This window comes from Petaurus breviceps, unplaced genomic scaffold, assembly GCF_028583685.1.
Source record: "Petaurus breviceps papuanus isolate PSGF00001 unplaced genomic scaffold, PetGlider_PUasm1.0 186, whole genome shotgun sequence".
In the NCBI taxonomy this organism is placed as follows: domain Eukaryota; kingdom Metazoa; phylum Chordata; class Mammalia; order Diprotodontia; family Petauridae; genus Petaurus; species Petaurus breviceps.
This window is the reverse complement of record NW_027185798.1, coordinates 39,119,208-39,142,280: the sequence shown is the minus strand read 5'-3', so window position 1 is coordinate 39,142,280 and position 23,073 is coordinate 39,119,208. Positions and strand designations below refer to the sequence as shown.

The 23,073-nt window shown below is 39.5% G+C and overlaps 1 protein-coding gene and 1 pseudogene across 4 annotated transcripts in view; one reads left to right on the top strand and one right to left on the bottom strand.

Moving 5' to 3' along the window:
- CD58 (CD58 molecule) overlaps positions 1–23,073 on the bottom strand; it is a 98,033-nt gene that overhangs the window by 36,519 nt on the left and 38,441 nt on the right. For all 4 annotated transcript variants that reach the window (XR_011168719.1, XM_069090255.1, XM_069090256.1 and 1 more), the window contains exon 3: positions 7,354–7,650. Coding sequence is in view for 3 of the 4 variants with exons in the window: in XM_069090255.1 (XP_068946356.1) it covers positions 7,354–7,650 (297 nt within the window). In the remaining variant the exon portion in view is untranslated. The remainder of the gene's footprint in view (positions 1–7,353; positions 7,651–23,073) is intronic.
- LOC138162811 (dnaJ homolog subfamily A member 1 pseudogene) lies at positions 7,664–16,975 on the top strand (annotated as a pseudogene).

Below are 23,073 nucleotides of genomic sequence, written 5' to 3'. Positions count from 1 at the left end.
AGGTAGACTTTAGAGAAACCTGGAAAGACTTATATGAACTGATGCTGAGTGAGGGGAGCAGAACCAGGAGAACACTGTAGACAGTAACAGCCACAGTGTATGAGGACTGCCTTTGATAGACTTGGCCCTTCTCAACAATGCAAGGACCTAAAACAATTTCAAAAAAAGCATGATGGAAAATGCCAGCCACATCCAGAGAAAGAACTCTGGAGTAAGAATGCGGAATGAAGAAGAGTACTTTCTTTTTTGTTTTATTTTTTTGGGTTATTTTTTCTTTTACATGGTTTTTCCCATTCATTATAATTCTTCTATGCAACATGAATAATGTGAAAATGTGTTTAATAGGAATGTATGTGTAGAGCCCATATCAGATTGCAAGCCACATTGGGGAGAGAGTGGGGAGGGAAGGGGAGAAAATTTAAAACTTATGGAAGTGATTGTTGAAAACTAAAAATAAATAATTTAATTTAAAAAATAACCACAGTCAAGAAATGGCAACAAATGTGGTATGAGATTATGATGGAATACTATTGCACTATAAGAAATGAACAGAATGCTCTCAGAAAAACCTGGAAAGACTTACATGAGCTGATGCAAAGTGAAATGTACTGAGTAGAAAGTAACAGCAGTATTGTAAGACAGCTTTTCTTGAAATACAGCAATCTAAGACAACTCTAAAGGACTTATGATGAAAAATGTCATCCTTCCCCAAAGAACTAATGTTGTCTGAATACAGATTGAAGCAAACTTTTTTCTAACTTTTCAATTTTTCCTTGAATTTTTTGGTCTGTTTTCTTTCACAACACGACTATTAAGGATATGTTTTGCATGACTACACACATACAACCTATATTGAATTGCTTGCCTTCTCATTGGGGGAGCAGGGTGAGGAGGGAGGAAGGGAGAGAATTTGGAACTCAAAGTTTTAAAAACAAATGTTAGAAATTACATGTTCTTACATGTAACTGGGGAAAAATAAAATACTAAATAAATCAATATTTTTTTAAAAAAAGAAAGAAATGGCAACAAGCCCCAGGTCCATTTTTAGTAGCCCCAACTGTGGCCTGATTGAAAATAACACATCTGTACGTGGAACTTAGCCTGTAGAAATGCAGAGAGACATGCCTTTTACCAAAGCCAGTTCCATCTGCCACACACCCATTCTCCTCCCCATCCCCCAGTTCACCAAGAAAACCACCGATTTTAGATGATCAAGCATTTCTTGTGTGGAGAACATAGAACAGGAAGTGGCCAAGGAGGGAGTGAATTATACATCTTACTTGTCAGGGCATACATCCTGTTACAGTGAGTCATTTGCATAGAAGGGCCAGAATGTCCCAACAGACTGGGAGTGTCTGTCTCTCTAGCACGTGCTGGCTGAGCACATACTATTTCTGCAACAAGCTCCTGCTAGCCATTTGAAAGCAAGAAACATGGGTCTAGAAAGTAAGACAACTTCAAGGGGTAAGATTTAAAAAAAAAAATGGTTTAGGGCCAGAAGGGCCAGCCCCTCTGATGTGAAAAGGTCCACAGGAATTCCATAGAGAATAGAACATAAGAGTCACAGGATGTTTTAGGTTCATCATAAGAAATGTTTTCAAAATATTAAAGAAAAACAAATGTTAAACATTGTTTTTAACATACAATTGGGGGAAATAAAATATAAATTAATGAAAATGAGACAAAAAAGAAATATTGAAAAAATGTGGAGTGGGCAGGAGCTTTCCCATCACTGGTTGTATTCAAGCAGAAGGTACATGGTTCCCTGTCAGGAAGACAGTGGAGGAGACCTCTTTTTGGGCAGGAGGTGGGATTAAGCCTTGGCAATACCTTTGAGATTTTCAGAGTGGAAAGGGGCTCCTCATTCCAGTATGAGTTAGACTAGCTGGTCTCTGAGGTCCCACTGAGATTCTATAATTATCTGTTTTATATAGTAGTCATACGTAAAAATTGGACACTATTGGTAGGGTGACATAGTGCAAAGGGTAGTGTATTTAGAGTCAGGAATGCCCAGGATTAGGTCTCTCCTTAGCCCTTTGCTAGCTCTGTGACGCTGAGCAAGTCAAGTAATCTCTGTGCCTCATTTACCCAATTTGTAAAATAAGGAGGTTAGATTTGATAACCTCTTAAAGGCCTTTCCAGCTCTAAATAGATAATTCTTAACTAATAGCAGTTAACATATATATATATATATATACATGTATACATACATATATATATATATATATATAGTGCTTTAAGATTCATGATATGCTTTACTCCATATATTGCTAACTCATTTGGGCCTCAGAACAGTCCTGTGAGGTAGATGCCATTATTACTCCCACTTTACAGATGAGGAGACTGAGGTTTGGAGAAATTAAGTGATTTGTTTAGGGTCATGTGAGTACATGTCTGAGGTAGGCTATGAACCCAGGTTCTCTTAACTCCAAGTTTAGCAATCTTTCCACTGTACTACCTAGTCTTAATGAGTTCAGTGTTGTTGAAACCAGAATTTCATTTAGGAAACTTGATAGCATTTCCCATGACCTCAAGTAGCTCACTGCCCTGAAAATCCATCCTCTTAGCATCAACTTTCTGAGGGTTGCTACGTGGTTACAAAGCATAAAACATCACGATCTCAGAAAAATCAAACTTACTGGTAACTCAAAGATCAATGGAAAGAGACTTAGTGGGCATAAGTAGGCTGTAGAAAAGACTGTATTTTTAAGAATAGGTTATATTTACAAAAGTGAGGCCAGTCATGGACAAAGAGAGAGACATAAAGAGAGAGAGACAGAGAGGGAGAGAGAGGAGAGAGAGAGACAGAAAGGGACAGAGAGGGGGAGAGAAAGAGAGAGAGAGAGACACAGAGAGAGAGAGAGAGAGAGAGAGAGAGAGAGAGAGAGAGAGAGAGAGAGAGAGAGAGAGAGAGAGGGAGGGAGGGAGAGAGAGAATGCACAGATGGCTAGCCTAAGGGAAGGCCTGCAATGTGTTAAATGGATTTGAGGATTTACGCAGAGATGTGGGCAAGAATCCTAGAAACCCAGATTTAGATCTGGAAGTAACTTCACAGGACTTTTGGTCCAAATCCCCTCATTTTACTGATGAGGAAACTTAGATTCTCGCTCCATGCCGGGCACTTGACCAAACACAGGGGATACAAAGAGAGGTAAAGTCATGGTCCCTGACCTCCAGAATTTCTCATGCTGCGGCAGCCAGGTGGCGCAGTGAGTAAGGGCGCCGGCCCCAGTGCCAGGAGACCTGGGATCAGTTCTGGCCTCTGGTACTCAGACACCCACACAAAAAGAATAATAACTGGCATTGTAACCTTGAGCAAGTTACTTAACCCCGATTGCTTTAAAAAAGTAATTTATCATAATGATGGGGAAGACATGGAAAAAAAACTGTACACAAAAGACATATGTACAATTGGAGCATCTTGGTGCTGGATAGAGAGCTGGACTGGGAGTCATGAAGACCTAAGTTCAAATCCAGCCTCAGAAATGTACTAGCTGTGTTGCCCTGGGTGAGTCACTTAACCTTTTTTTGCCTCAGTTTTCTCATCTGTCAAACGGAGATAATGATAGTACCTACCTCCCAGGGTTGTGAGGATCAAATGAGATAAATATAATATAAATTACTATAAATTACATATATTACATAAATTATATAAAATTATATATATTTTATAATTTTTATGATTATATAATTTTATAAATTATATAAATTTATATATTATATATAAATTACATATATTACATAAATTATAATAAATTACATAAAATACTTAGCATAGTATCTGGCACATAGGAAACACTATATAAATATTAGCTTTTATCATTATATATATGGTGTAAATGGAAGGTAATCTCAAATGGAAGTGGGAAGAGGTGGGAGAAGAAAAGGGAGAAGACTGGGAAAAGCCTCCTCCAGAGGGTTAGATTTGAGCTGAATCTTGATGGAAGTGAGGAAGTAAAAGGAGAGAGACAGAGAGAGAACAAGAACATCCCAGGCATGGCAAATTGTCAGGAACAATGCATAGTTAGAAGATGAACGTGACAGGGGAGAACTTTCCAAGTATGGGGAGCAGCCAGAAAGCAGTGTAATAAAAATGTGGAGAGGACAGACTATACAGAAGGAGAGGGTGTTTGATACAACAAAGGCTGCAGAGAGGGCAAGGAGGACAAGTTTAAGAAAAGGCCATTCATTAGTTTTGGCAATTAAGAGATCATCAGTAACTTCAGAGAGAAGAGTTTCAGTTGAATGATGAAGATGGCCAGACTTTAGTTGGTTAAAAAAAAAAGAGGAGAAAAAGTGGAAGTACTGAGAATATACAGCTTTTTCATGGAGTTTAGCCCTGAAAGGGAGAAAAATATAGGATGTTAGCAAGCTGAAATGCATAGGATCAAGTGAGGATTTGTTTTAAAGATGGAGGAGACGTGGGCATGTTCCAGGCAAAAAGAAAGGAGCCAGTAATAAGTGGGAATGACAGAAGGGCAATCTGCTGGAGAAGTTGGGATGGGATGGGATAGAGTACACATGGAGGAGAAGGGCCACCTGTGAAACAGGAGTGGAGGGTAAGAAATTTGAGTGATATGAGACAAACAGGAGAAAAGAAGAAAGAGCTAATGACAAATGACTTCTTATTTTGGTGAAGAAAAAGACCAGCTTCTCAACTAAGAGTGTAGGAGGAGACAGTATCCTGAGAGGCTTAGGGGGAGGTGAAAAAAAGAATAGCCATTCTTGGGAGAGGGATATTGAATGGATTAGGGAGGTATAAAAGAATTGCCTTTCTGCAATGAAGCTGAGATTTTGTAACATAAATTTGTAGTGATCCCAAGTCAGCACTGTCATCACCCTCCCCTTTCCATGGTGTGCCAGGAATTCAAGCAGAGTGAGAATGGTTAGATAAGTGATTTAATCTTCCTGGATCTTAGTTTCTTCAACTCTAAAATGAAAAGGGTTGAAACAGGTGACTTCCAATGTTGTTTTTTCCCAGCTTTAGAAATATGATCCTAAGATCCTTTTTTTTCCCCTCTACTCAAGGATGTTAATATGCCTACACCATCTACATCAGTTCAATTAAACAATAAATCAATAAATCATTTACTCTGGTGCTTCTAGGTGGTGTAGTTGTAATGGCAAGCAAAGTAGTACTTTGCTGCTTGTTTAGCTATTCAAATGCCTTTGAACCTCGCCTTTGATTGTATCAAAAGTCTTTTTTTGGAAACAGTATACATTGTGTTGCCCTTAATAGGCCTAATGGAGTTTGGAGACCTTCCCTGCCCTTAATAGGTCTAACATGGAGCCCACAGTAGGAGGAACTTGCCAAAAGAACAGAACAGGAGGGATAAAACAGGAAAAGTGGAAAAGGAAGGAGCAGGGAAAAGCTCGAGCAGAGCTGGGGCCAAGTAGAACTGAGAGGGAGAATGTTTGTGATGTTTGCACTCTGTAGCACTCTGTCTGTTGTTCTTAGGCAGAAGTCCTGAAAGAGGACTTTACTGCTGTTACAGAAATCTTGGGACTTTATTGTTGACTTGTATCTGATTTCTCAGACAGAAGCCTTGTCTGTTGATTTGTGTTACTTTGTCAGACAGAAAGTTAATTGAGATGATAGTGCCAGCAGCGTATGTAAATATTATAGCTCTGTTAAGCTTAATGTGTGTAAATATTGTTGTAGCTCTGTTAAGCTTTGTCTTCCTAGAAACTTCAAAGATCTTGGAGTGGAGCAGTCCCCATAAGCTGAGGTATAAAATAGGAGCAAAGAGCTGCCTACATGTGAGTCCAGGCAAGAGCTGGGAGGGTCAGCCTGTGGAAGAGCAGCCATGGGGTTTGGAAGTCAGCCTTGAGCTAAGATGAAAGAGGACTTTACTTGGGCTCCCTGTATTGACCAAAGAGACTGTGACTTACTGTGACCTAGGGGTGGATGTTGTTTGTACTTTCTGCAACCCCTTAGGGGTGATTGGCTTAAGGATGAATGGAAGCCAGCCTTGAGTCAAGGATGAAAAACTTTCCTTGGACATTCTGTATTGACTGAGGAGATTTTGATTTATTGTGACAGGGGTAGATGATTAAGACTATGTGGCCACTTTAGTAATAAGTTGTTATATTATATTATTGTGAATGTTGTGCTTTAGTTCCTTGAATGTTTTGCTTTAATTTATTGCTGAATAAGTAGAGAGCTCACTATATTATGCAATTAAATGATCCTTAAAGTTATTCACAGCAACAGTCCTCAGGAGAGCTGCTCATGGTTGGCTTTACATTTTTGGAATAATCACCAGGATTGCATAGCATAACACCTCTATTTGTTCCAGGATCCGTGGCCATTTAGATTGTAAGGCCAAGGATCCTGGAGGGGTGGAATGTAATAGCAAGCAAAGCAGTACTTTGCTTGCCATTACAGTAGTATATAGGAGTGCCAGGCCTGGAGTCAGGAAGAGTCATCTTCCTGAGTTCAAATACTAGCTGCGTGACCATGGGCAAGTCACTTAACCCTATCTGCCTCAGTTTCCTCATCTGTAAAATGAGCTGGAGAAGGAAATGGCAAACTACTCCAATATCTTGGCCAAAAAACCAAGCAAACCAACAGATGGGGTCAGGAGGAGTCACACAGGACTGAAAACAACTGAACAGACTAATCATCTACTATGTAACAGACAACAGAGATACAAAGACAAACATGAAACAATCTGTCCCCTCAAAGAGCTTACATTGAATCAGGGAAGCCATGGTGGATACATACTTTCCCTACCCCATCCCAAACCCAAGGATCAGACCTATCTGAAATTGTCTTCTAACTGTCAAATCCTTCTCATTCCCATAATTATTCACCGTAAAGGTCTCTTAAAAGAGGGGGAAATGTATCTTTTTCAATATTAATATAAAATTTATCCTTCACTAAAGTCTAGCACATGGGTGGGGGGACCTCTGAAGTTTGGATTCAGTTAAAGGGCCACACTTGAGGACCTAGAGGGCCATTTTTGGCCTTGAGGCCGTAGGTTTCCCACCCCTGCCGCACCTCACTGTGGATTGGTGTTGTATGGCATGGCATGGTGTAGTGTGGCATGGTATGGCACTGACTTCAAAGTCTTGAAGACTCTACCAGCCAATTTCTCATTTTGGCAAATTTCACCAAGATGGAAGAATTTTAGGTACAGGTCTGATGAATGCATCTAAGGACAGACACCTTATGAATGTGGGCAGGCTTATTACCAGAAAACAGATCACCTACAGATGTAAATTTTTTTCTAGAACAGCTCAAAAAGACTTACTGCCAAAGGACAAAGGGGTTGTAATCATCATTGGTGGAGAGAGAGGGTCCACATTGGAAAATCCAAAGCAAGACTATAAAATAAACACACTATTTACCTAAGACATAAAGCATGGTCTCATTTGCCGGATTATGGTTATCAGTTGACTCCATTTCATACAGGCCTTCATCAGATGTCGTCAAATTCAGGATGGTAAAGTTTCCAGATGGGTCTAATATTGCCCTTCCTTGAAAGGACCCAAAGTACCTTATCTCTTCATTCTCTTGCCATTCTGCTACTTTATCTTTCCCTTTCTTCCAGGTAATATCTTTAAACTTTGCTTTTTGCAATGGTGAAAGTGTAATATTACTATTGATGACACCATACATCTTCACAGGTTCACACCTGCCCAAGTCTATGAAAAACAGAAAGAGATAGATGGGATAAAATCCTATAAACACATTGATAATATAGTGACCCCTCCCTTCTCAGATCCCTCCCCTCACCCCTGCCAATAGAAATCATCTCTGGTCTAGGGAGCCAAGATCATTACCAGCTGAATACTCACTATCTGTAGTGAACAGAAGGCATTCGATAGCACCTGCCTGTAAGGGCTTCTGGTCTTGTGGGAAAATGAGATAAACCCAGGAACACTGTCATGGGTAGTGTTTTTGGCACATGCTGATAAGCCACCATCCAAAGCACCAGAGTGCTTTCTGCTTGCTGGCACACTATTCAGTTCAAAGGGAAATTACCAGGTTCCAAGAATGGGTGTTAAACTTTATTTTTCTTGCTCTTTTTGGGGGGGCAACATGGTTAATATGGAAATGTTTTACATGAATTCACATATATAATCAATATCCTACTGCCTTTTCAATGCATGGGACAGGGAATGGACAGAGAGAGAATTAAGAACTCAAATTTTATAAAAGAAATAAATTATAAATTTGGGTTTTTTTTAAATGGGTGTTAAAGACAGATTATGAGTTGCAGTTTTTCTCAAGTATGATCAGAACTAAAAGAACAAGGAGGAAGATGAGGAAGAAGAGGAAGGAGAAAAATTTGAAGAGAATTAGTGAGGAGCCCCTTTCAAAGTCTTTTTGTATAGAAACAAACATTTGTAGATTTGTTACTCTTATTTCTTTATTTGTATTTTTTCCTATTCTATACTTTCTCCATCAGTAACGAATTGCCTCAATGTATAGCACTAGGTTTTACAATCTTATAAAGCAGTGGTTTCAACCTGGATTCCAAAGGACTGAAAATGAAGCATGCTAACCACATGCTATAGGACAGTGGATGGGTGGTACAGTGGATAGAGCACAGGACCTGGAGTCAGGAAAACCGGAATTCAAATCTGACCCCAGACACTTACTAGCTGTATGACCCTGGGCAAGTCACTCAACCCTGTTTGCCTCAGTTTCCTCATCTGAGCTAGAGAAGGAAATGGCAAACCACTCCAGTATCTTTGTCAAGAAAACCCCTAATGGGGTCATGAAGAATCTGAAATGTCTGAACAACAACCACCACACCTGCTGACAAGGATATGAGAGACAAGTCCAAACTGGAAGGGCTGAATGAGACGGCACAGCCCATCTCCTATATCTGACTAGTTTATATCAAAGGACTAGATTAGGAGAAAGCCTGGAGCTGTGATTCCATTGGTATAGGCAACTCCTTGGATGAAGAAACTTTTTTACTAGTGATACAGATCAAGATCCTCCCTTCAATTTATTTGGTTAGTGAATTGCCCAGAACATTGAAAGATTAAATGATTTACCCAGGGTCACACAGCCAGTAAATATCAGAAGCAAGACTCAAACCCAGGTCTTCCCAGATCTGAGGTTAGATTTCAATCCACTATGCCATGCTGCCCATTCATCAAAATGATTATTAATAATACCTTGGTCAATCTTGGAAAATATAATTTCATTTAAAAAAACAAAACCTGGCATTTTATGTAGTGCTTGTAATCTTGCAAAGGCCTTTTCAGATACAATATAATTTGATTCTCATGATAATCCTGCCAAGTGACCACTATGGGCATTATCATCCCAATTTTATGAATGAGGAAATGGCAATTTGGAAATATTAAGGGATCTGCTCATGATCACACACTTGGATTTTAATCTAGGTTTTCTTGAGTCTGAGTCTAGTAATCTATTCACTCTACTGTGCTGCCCCACTTTTCCCAATACTCATGTGCTAATTTACCAATTCTCAGGCCAGTACCAGGGCCAAGCTGAGATTAGATTGAACCCACAGGGTGCTGGTCATTCATGCTACCCAGTCATCTCAGCAAAATGTCCATCTTAGGTGATCATGACTACAGGGAGCAAGGTACACTGCTAGATTGTATGATTTGAAAGCAAGAGATAGAGAGAGAAACAAATGTCTTACCATGAGCTGCCACTTATAGTAACCATTATTAGTATATAAGTAATATTAGTGTACTAAGAATAGTAACTAGTATTATAGCTAGCATAATACCACTAATAATAACCAGTGTTGGTATTATTATAGCTAGCATAATAGCACATGGCTATTAATAGAAGATTTTCCATGGCAATTTAGCATTGAAGAAAGGATATTGGGTTTTCATTTGGGCTCTTCTATTAATTGAGAAGATGACTTTGGGCACCTCCGGGCCTCATCTGCAAAATGGAGTAAGGTGGACTATCAGAAGAACCTTACTAGTCTCATAGGGATTTATATTTGGTTGTGTTCTTTTTAGTAAAGGAACATGGCACCAAGGATTTAGAACTGAGAGAGACCTAGAAGCAATCCATTCTAACCCCTTTATTTTAGAGAGGAGGAAACTTAGTGGGGGTAACAGCAGTTCTGTGACTTGCCAGGGTGATACAGCTAGACAATTGTCTGGGGCAGGATTTGAACCTGGCTCTTCTTGATTTTAAGGCTAATGACCTTTCTACTACACTACGCTGCCTTTCAATTTTGCCTTAATATTTTTATCAATGATTTGAATAAAGGTATAGATGAATGTTTACCAGATTTGTACAAAATGTCAACACTGCCTCCCACACATATATGCTGTCATTATTAAAAAGAGTATCCCTTTTTAGAATACCGTTCCCCAATCTCTGTCACTACCACTATTCCCAAGTACCAACCAAGAGCCACTGAAGGGAGAGGCAAACTAGCCATTTGAAGCAGCAAGAAGCCCCAAGAAAGAGAAAAGTGGTGGCATGTGCCAACAAAGTCAAGCTGTCACATCCAACTCCTTTCAGATCCTAGAGGAAACAGCTCAAAACCCTGCACTCAAAAGTCCTAGGAATAGTAATGCCCCTCCCAGGCCACCAGGTCAGCTTCCAGCCTGGCCCTAAAGCCATTATCCAGAGAAGCGATCCTTGCAGAAATGGGGTCAGACATCCCTACCATCACTGACACCAAAGTTCTAGAGACCAAGGAAGGGCAGTGCCTAAGATGGACCCGGGCTCTTTTTCCAGACCACCACATATCCCACAACCAAGAATACAACCATTGTGAAGATGTGACCTGGCAATTGCCTGTACTCACCATCAACATCCTGATCGTCATTGAAGGGCTCAATATAACAGATATTATTACTGCAAATGACATGAAAGATGGTGTTTTACCATCTATTCCTGCATCCTGTAGCGCCAATGTAGTATTTACAGCACCCACAATCATGATCAAGACTATGACTATAAATATCGCATGATGTTAGATCACAAAATAAAACAGATACTCCAAGTACAGGAAAGAACGGAAACATTTATTTAGACACCAGAAAACTGAATTCCAAAACTAGTAAGTCGATTCCATCATAGTACCAAAGATATTAAGAAGCTATCATAATAACACTGAGAGCCACAGCATCCTTCAGCCTTCCCACAAACGAATACAAGATCAAAATTTACTTACAAACTTCTCTCTCTCCTTGCCTGAGCATCTCTCCCTCTCACCTCTCTCTGGCTCTGGCTCCCAACTTCCTGTGGGCCCTGCTTCCCTTTAGCAAACTCCTCCCACCACAGGTTCAATGTGACTACGTTCAGCCTATTAGGGGACAGAGTTTATCTTCACAGCAGGGAAACTTCCTGTGGGTTCTGCTCCACCCTTTAGCAAATTCCCTCCATCACAGGCTCCATGTGATAACATTCAGCCTATCAGGGGGCAGAGTTTACTTTCAAAGCAGGGAAGGTCTGCAAATTCCCTCCTAGGTCTATTAAGGGGCAGGGAAGATCTTCAAATTCTCATTCCCATTACACACCCTAAAGACCACCAGCCCTTTCCATCCATCTTGCAGTTGGACCCTTTTCTGTATGTTCCTTCCCTATATGCATATGTGAGCTATTTGAGAGTAGGGAGTATCTAATGTTTTTAAAATTTGTACTCAGTGCTTTACACAGAGAAAATGCTTAAGAAATGCTTCATTCATTCATTTGCTAATGACATGAAGATGGGGGAAGTAGTTAAAATGCATCAGGGTGAAAAAGATCTCCCTAAACTGTAATGATTTCATTATAATAAGATTATAATTAATAAGCAGAGATATAAAATCTTCTGAAGTTTAAAAACAACAACTAAATTCACAAATATAAATGGGGTTACGAGAGGTGGAGGGATAGAGAGGTATCACAGCTAGAAAGCAGTTTGTGGGAGGAATCATAGCTAGGAAAAGTTTGTGTGGAAAAAGGCCTGGCCCTTTGATAAGGTGGAAAGTTCCAGTCAGCACACAAAACATGACTGTCACCCTGAGCGTCCTGATAACTGGGATGATTGAGATGGTCCCAGTGGCCTTTGCCCTGGTCATATCACTGCTCTAATACTGGTATTAGTTCTGGTAGTCCCATTTTAATAAGATAATTAGCAAGTTGGAGGCTGTCTAGAGAAGGTAAACAGGTCTAGAGAAGGACCACATGATGAACACCTGAAAAAAATCAGTGTAAAAGGACCAGGGACAGGAGAGCTGTCCATAGGGTTATCACATGGAAGGCAGTCACAGACTCATAGAGCTGGGAAGGTTATCAGAGGTACTTTAGGTTAAACTTGCACCAGATCAAGAATCTCCTCTCCAGTATAAATCCTTGACATGGTGACATCCAGCCCTCACTTGAAGACCTCCAGTGATGGGAAAACTACTATATCCTTCAGCGGTCCATTCCTCTTTTAGATACCTCTAATGACTGGGAAGCTTTCTGAAATCTGCCACTTGGCAACCCCCTACTCACTGCTAATTGTTCTGCTCTTAAGGGCCAAGCAGACCATATTAAGATCCTCTTCAACATGCTAGTTGAATAGTTAAGGATGTCCTCCCTTACTCTTCAAGTCTTCTCTTTCTCCAGGAGAAACATTCCCAGTGCCTTGAACTGATCCTAGACCCAGTCTTGGACTCCCTCATCCCAGTAACTCTCTTGCTTTACAAACTGTAAGTAGATCAAATATGTGTACTACAGACAAAGTAGGGTAAATTTACTTAGAAGGAAGTAACACTGCTGAAGTGCACTATTGATTTCAATTAAAGTGCTGTTAGCCATTCATTTGCCTACAACCACAAATGAAATGTGTTAGATTTTTAAAGAGAGCCCAAGAAAACTTGTAGCCTTTGTTCCTTAGGTTTTTGATCCCCCAAATAGAAAACCTTATATACTGTCCATGTGTTACAAACACATATTGAGATATGGATGAGATAAACTAACCTTATATTTCTAGGCAGAAAACTAATGAGAAACTGGTGTGAAGTTCACACAAAACCTAACTTATCATATTCTGAGTTACTACAAATATTTCTCCTCCCCATCTGGAGAAAAGAGAAAGAATGGGAGAAAAGAAAGAGAAATAGAGAGGGAAGAGGAGAGATAAATGAAGAAAGGAGGGAGAAGAGGGAAAGAGAGAGAGAGAGGGAGGGAGGAAGAGAGAGGGAGAGGGAAAGAGAGAAGAAGAGAGAGAATAGGAGATTTAGGTATACATGAAGCAGTTAGGTGGTATAATTCAATAGATGATCATGGTACTTGGGGTCAGGAAGACTTGAGTGCAAATTCTACCTCAGTCACTTAATCTCTTTCTTAATACCCTCATCTGTAAAACAGGATAATAACAACACAAAATGCAAAGGGAACAGAGAGGTAAAAATGTTATTCATCAGGTGCTAGTGATCAAGATTGATATAATGGTGCAACAAGAAAACTAACTTTGCAAAAGAATGTATTTTGTGATAAATGGGAAATACAGGATGAGAAGAAAGGAGGTCTAGAATGTTGTCCCAATTGCAGGGGTATTGGAATTGGAATAACTTTATTGTATATTTAAAAGGAACAGAAAGTTGTGAATAAAAGATTTGCAGTTTCATGAGCAATCATCCATAAAGACAGATGAAAAAGTTGTGATAGCAGGAAAGTTGTTCAAGAGAAAAAGATTCTGAAGGTCCATATTGTAAAGGACATGAAAGACTGTCAGAAGATGACATTCCATGGTGAAGGTGACCAGGAACCAGGCCTTCAGCCAGGAAATATTCTCACTGTTTTGCACCAGAAGAGCAATGTTGTATTAATATGATGAGATGAGAACCTTTTTGTGGCTATGACTATCGAGTTGGCTGAAGTTGTGTGTGGCGTTTGGAAACCATTAACAACTCTTAACAGAAGAACTACAGTCATTACTTCTCATCCTGGTCGACTATCAGAGACATCAAATGTGTGCTGAATGAAGGCACAATTTATCACCAGCCTTATTGAAAAGGAGATTCTAATAGTTGGATTTAAGGTAAACTTCCCAGAAAATAGCTTTCTCCTATCAGATAAGCTATCTTTGTTGGCAAAGGTGCTGCTTGAAGGAAAGGAAGTAGAGGAGACTGAAAAAAAAAAAAGAATCAGGCAGAATCAGTGGACTTTGACCCACCTAAAGAAAGAAGCCACTATTACAATAGAGAGGGTTCTAAGTACTTCATCTCAGAGTCAAACCTCTTGCTGGGGGCCAGTGAATACTCATTATAATGCTGGTTTTTGTGTGCAATAGTGAACAAATGAAGGACTACTATCATTTTAACACATTCACTACTAGTTATCATTTTTGTTGTAATATTCAACTATAATATAGTTGTGTTTGAAAAAGTTAATGAATAAAAATCCATAATATAAAATGCTGACTTTATAATTTATTACAATCAGTGTGTAAGATACTTTAAAATCATTATTTCCTAATGGTAAAGAAGCCCCTGAGGGGCGGCCAGGTGGCACAGTGAGTAATAGCACCGGCCCCAGAGTCGGGAGACCTGGGATCGGTTCCAGCCTCAGATACTCGGCACCCACACAAAAATAACTGGCCGTGTGACCTTGAGCAAGTTACTTAACCCCGATTGCTTTAGAGAAAAAAAAAAAGAACATTTTTTCATGACTTCTATTTTTCTCTTTTGATGTGTGCTGGTTGTTGTCCTTCATTCTTGAAGAGGACCAAAATGACATCACTATGCTAAAGTCAAGTTTCAATTTGTCCCAATGTGACTGATCAGACCAATATGAGCTCAGAATGCTCCACCACAGGTCAGGCACAAATAGTCCATGTGAACATTAGGGGTGGACAGTCTTAATTTGCACATCCTGTGTTTCCTTTCAGTTGTTTCAATTCTGCTTCACCCATAGAGGACAGGACCTTCTCTGATGTGGGCATGCCATGCTGAGCAGTCCTGTGCCAGTGTGTCCCATGTCACACAATCAATTCCAAAGCTGAGAGAGACCTTGAGCATGTCCTTGTATTCCTTCTTCTGTCCACCATGTGAGCGCTTGCCCTGTGTGAGTTCCCCATAAAGCAGTCTTTTTGGCAAGTGCACATTTTACATTCGAACAACGTGGCCAGCCCATTGGAGTTACACTTTCTGAAGCAGAATCTGAAAGTCTGGCAGTTTAGTTTGTGTAAGGACCTCAGTGTCTGGTACCTTATCCTGCCAGGTGGTCTTCAGAAGTAGCCTAGATTGAGATTGGAGTCTTGATCAACTAAATGTACATGAGCATTTATAATTACAAAGCTCTGAAATTAAAGTTTTATACTAAAAAAGTGGAATAGCTTTTTATATACAGGTAATATTCTACCAAAGAATATGGAGTGGTTAGACAACAACAATAATTATAGTTAGCATCTATATGTGCTTTAAATTTTGCAAAGCACTTTGCATATATGATGTGATTTGATTGGGAGCTTCTTTTAGAAGTAGCTAGCTTAAAGTGATCTTTCAAGACCTGAGTTTAAACAAGCCATTCAATTTTGAATTTCTCACATATTTTACCCCAGAACATTTCTAATAGTTGGTCAGGATTTTTTGGTTTGTCCAGTATCTTGTTGGGCTGTTCCTCTCATGTACTGTCAATCTAGTTAGCATAGAGGGATTATCTTCCTGTTAAAATTTTTCGCTGGAATGGTATTGGGGTCAGGATCTGATCTAGAGACTTTCTGATTAATCTAAAGAGTTCCCCCATTCAAGTTGATGAAATCTGTGGAATGAGGGAATTGAGGGAAGTAGGAGGACAGAAAGTGGCTAATTGTGTGGATTGAGTGAACCACACTATCTCTGTCTTGTGACTCAATTCTGGAACTAGTTCACTTTCCTTCCTTTCAATTATGGGTCTAGTCTAAATTCTATCCTATGAGAAACTGTGGGAATTGGGAGGAAACTTATTATATTCTTTGAATCTAGCCCTGTGTACCTAGGAAATTGAACCACCTCTTCCTGTATCCGCTATTTAGAGACCTTTACGTAAGGAACAAAGTTATGCTCAGTCAGATCCAAAGACTGATGCAAGGAATTTTCTCAGAATTGCACATATGAAGTAAAGAATGTCTTATCTGGACAAACTAGATGGCTCAGTGGATAGAACGCCAGGCCTGGAGTCAGGAAGCCTTATCTTTCTGAATTCAAATCTGGCCTCAGACACATTAACTGTGTGACCCTGGGCAAGTCATTTTACCTGTTTTCTTCAGTTTTCTCATCTGTAAAATGAGCTGGAGAAGGAAATGACAAACCACTCCAGGATCTTTGTCAAAAAAAACAAAAAAACAAAACCCAAATGGGGTCATGAAGAGTCAAACACCACTGAAACAATGAAACAACAATAAAACTGTCTTATCTGAAAACTGATCCCATACCAATCAATCAGTTATTGTTTCCATGTTCCTCTGATAGTTTGTTCACAGACACTTGGGAGGAAGGAGACAACCTCTTTTTCTGAAATCAGGGAATGTTGCTGTTTGATCTTCCTCTCCCAACTTAGAAAATCCTTAATCTTTCATCCAATTAGAAATCAGATTACCTAATATTAAAATTGTTTTGCTTCAATTAATTGGCCTTATTTGATTTTTTAACATATAAATGTCTATCTCCCCCAGCATTCAGGATCTAAGCCTAAGCTGAGGAGGCCTAGTCCCACTTTGTTAGGCAACTGGCACATGCTGCTTAATAAAATTGAAATGTTCAGAAGATCAAACCTTTGTTTCTTCCATCATTTCATCTTTTACCCACCACAGGATGTGGCCACTTGTTGGAAAGACATACTTCCCATGAATCTAGACTTGCCCTCCACACCCTCTACTGAGAAGATACAGGAAATAATTTCTTTGATTGGTCTCCAGTGACTGGTGACTGTGGGCTATTATAGAGCTGTGGAATGGCCCACCCTTTGAATCCTTATTTTAAGACTTTCTCCAAATACTACTACTAAAAATAATAGTTATTATTATAGAAAGTTTAACGGTATAGAAACTATTGTGTATGTTATTTCATAATTCTCACAAATACCTTTGCAAGGTGGGTGTTAGGATTTCCAAGGATATAGAAGATCCTATGCACTAAAACTTCAGCAAGGAAGTGAACCCAGAGGGGATGGGAAGTTCTCAGAAATGAAATTCTGAAGTCAAAAAGAAAAATTAAAATGAGGAAGAAAAAGAGGAAACCTCTAAAGAGCAAATGAAATAATATATTTTTTATTAATAAATGAATAATAGTTGTAAAGCACTTAGCACAGTGCTTGACAAATAGTTAAGTACTTAATAACTGCTTGTTTTCCTTCCCTCCCTCTACAGAGACTCCTATAGATGGACTCATGAAGAAGACTTTACTTGGGTACTCTGAATTGACTGATGAGATTGTGACTTACTGTGACCTAGGGGTGGATGGTGTTTGTATTTTCTGCTACACCTTAAGGATGACTGGCTTAAGGATGATTGGAAGTCAGCCCCTGGTCAGGATGAAAAAAGACTTTTACTTGGGTACTCTATGTTGTTTAAGGAGTGACTTACTGAATGACATGTTTTGTTTAAGACTATGTGGCCACCTTAGCAATGAGTTGTTATGTTATATTATAATGAATGTTGTGCTTTAGTTTCCTAAATGTTTTACTTTAGCTTATTGCTGAATAAATAGACAGCTCACTATACTTTGTAATTAGATCCTTAAAGTTATTCAAAGTAGCAGTACTCAGGAGAGCTACTCGTGATTGGTTTTACAATAAGCTGGAAAGTATCCAGGAGGGCAAACCAAATGGCAAAGGACCTTAAGATCATGACATATAAAATACATTGGAAGGAATCAGAGGTGTATAGAACATACTGAAGGGGAACACAACCTTCTTCATGAATTAAATGGGTTATTATATGGAAGAGGTGTTAGACTTATCCTGCTTGACTTCAGATGGCAGAAGTAGAAATATCAGGTAGAAGTATGACGTAAGGAAAAACTCCCTAATGGAAATGTGAGGGTATTTATTTGTAGAATCTATATTGGATTGCATGCCACCATGGAGGTGAGGGGAGAGGAGGAGGTGGGGAGAAAATTTGGAACTCAAAAGCTTGTGGAACTGAATGTTGTAAACGAAAAGTAAAAAAATTTTTTAAAAAGGAAAAAAAAAAGAATTTTTAAAAAGTGTCCTATCCCAGGAAGTAGTGGGATCCTACTTCCCACCCACCCCCCACCAACATAGAGGTCTTCAAATAGAATCTGATTGTCCACTTGCTGAGTATGTAAAAGAGGTGATTCTTAGACTAGATGATCACTGAGGTCCTTTTCCAACTCTTGGATTTTGAGTCTTATGTTTCCATGAGAAAATGCAATTTGTATATCATATTGTTTTAACAGAAAACATCAGCAGCTAGGTGGCAGAGTGGATAGAGGCCCAGGCCTAGGGTCAGGAAGACTCATCTTCCTGAATTAAAATCTTCCCTCAGACACTTACTAGTTAAGTGATCCTGGGTAAGTCACTTAACCCTGTTGGCCTCATTTTCCTCATCTATCAAATGAGCTGGAGAAAGAAATGGCAAACAACTCCAGTATCTTTGCCAAGAAAACCCCAAATAGAGTCACAAAGACTTGGACATGACTGAAACAACTAAAAAGCAACAACAATACCAATCATTTTTATAATTATGCCGAGATGTCACCAAGCTCTTCAAACCTTCAGACTCAGCAACCCCCACTACCAGGAAAATATGATAAAGAGGTCAAAAACAGGAAAGGCCCATGAGCACCAAAATATTTGTAGCAGAACTTTTTGTAATAACAACAACAACAACAAAAACTCATAAGTGAGTGCCTATCAATTAGTGAATGTCTGAATAAACTGTGATATGTAATAAATGCTTTGGATCATCATTATTTTGCAAGAAATGACAACTATGGTGGGCAGAGCCAAGATGGTGGAGTAGAAGCACAAACTTGGCATGAGCTCCTGCTCCAATCACTTCCAATACATGTAAAAAAATAACTCTAAACAAACTTTACAGCTACAGAACCCACAAAGTGACAGAGAGAAACAAATCTCCTGCTGAAGGCAGCCTGGCAGCCCAGCAGGAAGGGTCTATCATACTGAGCTGGGAGCTGAGCGCAGTCCCACCTGAATTGTGTGGTTTGGCCCCAGGGCAGCCCCAACCAGAGGCTGCTGGAGCAAACTTCAGGAGAGGGAGTCAACAACAGCTGTGGCAATCTCCAGACTTCTCAACCCATAAACCCCAAAAACAAAGTAAAAGGTCAGTGTGGAACTCTGTTGGAATGAGGGGGGAATGGAAGAGCATTATCCAGCCCATGCCCCTGGGGCAACAAGCAGCAGAGGTGCTGTGACTGTGTAGATGCCTCTGCATGGCTGCCTCAGGAGTTCCTGGCCTTCAGATGTAGGGGGACCAAGCAACCATTCAGAGGGTAATGGCTTTTGCTTTAACCTGCTTGGATCTGGATCACGGTTTTGGGTGATGGTTCTGAGGTGTATGGCCAGTGAGACAGAGCTTGTGGGGGCTGTAGAGAGGGTGCCCTCCTAATAGTTCCAGCAGCTGCAAAAACCCCAGTGATTTGAGACATACCTCTCTCCATCCTGGAAGCAGAGTTCTACCATGGCAAAGAGCTCAAAAGTCAAGTAATTGACTGGCAATATGAGCAAGCCACAAAAGCACCAACAGACCACAGATTCCTTTTTTGGGGACAAAAAGGATCAAGGCATGGAGTGGGAGGAAGACAATGAAGTCAGGACTCCTGCATCAAAAGCCTCCAAGAAAAATATGAGCTGTTTACAAGCCATGGAGGAGCCCAAGAAGGATTTTGAAAATCAAGTAAGAAAAGTAGAGGAAAAATTGGGAAGAGAAATGAGAATGATGTAAGAAAATCAGGAAAAGCAAGTCAACAGCCTGCTAAAGGAGACCCAAAAATACACTGAAGAAAATAACATCTTAAAAAATAGACTAACTCAAATGGCAAAAGAGGCCCAAAAAGCCAATGAGGAGAAGAATGCCTTAAAAAGCTGAATTTGCCAGATGGAAAAGGAATGTCAAAAACTCACTGAAGAGAATAACTCCTTCAAAATTAGAATGGAGCAATGGGAAGCTAATGACTTTATCAGAAATCAAGATACTATAAAACAGGGGCAGGTAGGTGGTACAGTGAATAGAGCACTGGCCCTGGAGTCAGGAAAACCTGAGTTCAAATCCGTCCTTAAACATGCAACACAAAAACTTGCCATGTGACCTTGGGCAAATCACTTAACCCCAATTGCCCTCCAAAAAGCAAAAAATAAAAAAAGATACCACAAAACAGATACAAACAAATAAAAAATAGAAAGCAATGTGAAAATTGGAAAAACCACTGACATGGAAAATAGACCCAGGAGAGATAATGTTAAAATTATTGGACTACCTGAAAGCCATGATCCAAAACAGAACCTAGACACCATCTTTCAAGAAATTGTCAAGCAAAATTGCCCTGATATTCTAGAACCAGAGGGCAAAATAGAAATTGAAAGAATTCACTGATCACCTCTTGAAAAAGATCCCAAAAAGAAAACTCCTAGGAATATTATAGCCAAATTCCAGAGTTCCCAGATCAAGGAGAAAATACTGCAAGCAGTCAGGAACAATTTGAGTATTGTGGAAACACAATCAGGATAACACAATACCTATAGCAGCTTCTACATTAAGGGATCAAAGGGCTTAGCATATGATATTCCAGAGGTCAAAGGAACTAGGACTAAAACCAAGAATCACCTACCCAGAAAAATTAAGTATAATGCTACAGGGGAAAATAAATATTGTCATTCAATGAAATAGGGGGTTTTCAGGCATTCTTGATAAAAAAAAACAGAGCTGAACAGAAAATTTGACTTTCAAATACAAAAAGCATGAGGAGGTAAAAAGGAAAAAAGAAATCATAAGGAACTTATTAAAGTTGAACTATTTACATTCCTACATGGAAAAAAGATAATTGTAACTCATAAGACTTTTCTCAGTACGAGGATAGTTGAAGAGAATATATATGTATATACATGTATGTATAGGAGGGTGTATGTGTATATAAGTATATATGTGAGTGTGGGCACATGTATGTTCATGTATACATAGACAGAGGGCACAGGATGAGTTGAATATGAAGGGATGATATCTAAAAAATTAAGAGGTGAGAGAGGAATTTATTGGGAGAAGGAGAAAGGGAGAGATAGATTAGGGTAAATTATCTTATATAAAAGAGGCAAGAGAACACTGTTATAATGGAGGTGAAGAGCAGGAAGGTGAAAGGAAATAGGACAACCTTATTCTCATTGAATTTGGCTTAAGGAGGGAATAACATCTTATCCAGAGGGGGAATGATAGAAGGGAGGGAAGATTGGGGGAGAGGGTAGTTAGAAGCAAACATTTTTGAAAAGGGATAGGGTCAAAGAATAAAATAGAATAAGTGGGAGGCAGGATAGGATGGAGGGAAATATAGTTAGTCTTTCACAATATAACTACTATGGAAATGATTTGGGTAACTACACATATACAACCTATATTGAATTGCTTATCTTCCCAGTGGGGGTGGGTGAGGAGGGAAGAAGGAAAAAATCTGGAACTCAAAGTTTTAAAATCAAATATATTTTTTTAAATTGCTCTTTTACATGCAACTTGGAAATAAGATATACAGGCACTGGGGTATAGAAATTCATCTTCCCCTACTAGAAAGTTAGGTGGGTGATGGGGGAGGATATAAGAAAGAAGAGATTGGGAGAAGGGTATTCAGTAGGCTCGCTATTTTGGGGTAGGGGTAGGAGAAAGATGGGGAGAAAAAATTGTAACTCAAAATCTTGTGGAAATGAATGTTGAAAACTAAAAAGAAATAAAAATTTTTTAAAAAGGAAAAAAGAAATTACAACTATAAGACATTCAGGGAAATATGGGAAGATCATTCACTGATGTGAGTGAAGAAAGTAGAATCAAGAGAATAATATACACACTAATTATGATCATGCAAATGAACACAGCTCTGAGAGTCAGATATCCTTAAATTAACAGCCATTCTAGGTCACAAAGAGAAAAGGAGAAAGCACTCCCTTCATATCCATCCTTCATATTCATAAGAGTTGGACGATGTAATGCCAAGCAAAGGCAACTTCCCAAGGTTCAAAATACCAGCATAGCTGCTCTCCATTTTATTCAGTGAAAAATTAAGAACAGAGAAAATCAAAATATGACATCATTCAAAATACAGCATTTACTAAGTGTAATTCAATAATCTCCAAGTACTACACCACCCCTGGACATTATAATTCATTTAGTCAATTCTAAAGACCCTCTTCTAAGTACTACTCCACCCCTAGGCTGTACATTCATTTAGTACATACCCTCTTCTCAAATGGAGATTAGTTTCCAATCATAAGTAAAGTACATTCATTTGTTCAATCACAGAGCACAAAAAGGTCAAAAGTTCCCCACCCTTGTATCACAATTGAATCTACCTCAGAATTACAACAAGCTTAAGCACAGCATTTAATACCCAAAGAGAGGTCTTTTCTTCATCTTGACATGAGGCAAGTTCTCAGCAATCTTTGTTCCTGGGGAGACGAAGCTTAGCAAGGCCACAAGATACATTGCCAGGGTCTTCATTAATTCATTCTCTGTCTACAGAACAGTCCTAGGACCCTTCAAAACATTAGCAAAACCCTCTTCCAGGATTTCTGTAAATACACAACAAGAAAATCCTTCTTCAGGGCTTCTGAACCAGCAGCAAAGTTTCAGGACCTCTGCAACAACTCTCCTTCACCAGTGGACACAATTCATTCTCTGTCTGCAGAACAGTCTCTGGACCCCTGAACCAGCAGCAAGGTTCCAGAAACTCTGCAACAACAGGACTGTCCTTCACCAGTGGACAAATCTGCCAAAACAACATCAAAACAGACAGACAAAGTACCAGCATAACAGCCGTGTCTCCTCCATCCTTGACAGCTCTGGGTGGCAGCTCTCAAAAGTCCTGGGCAATTCAAAGTGGCCTTCAGTAATCCTCTCAGTCTCTCTCTGCCTCCAAGGTGCTGCTTCCAAAAAATGCTTCTGCCTCTCTCCTTTCTTGTGTCTCTCTAAATTTACA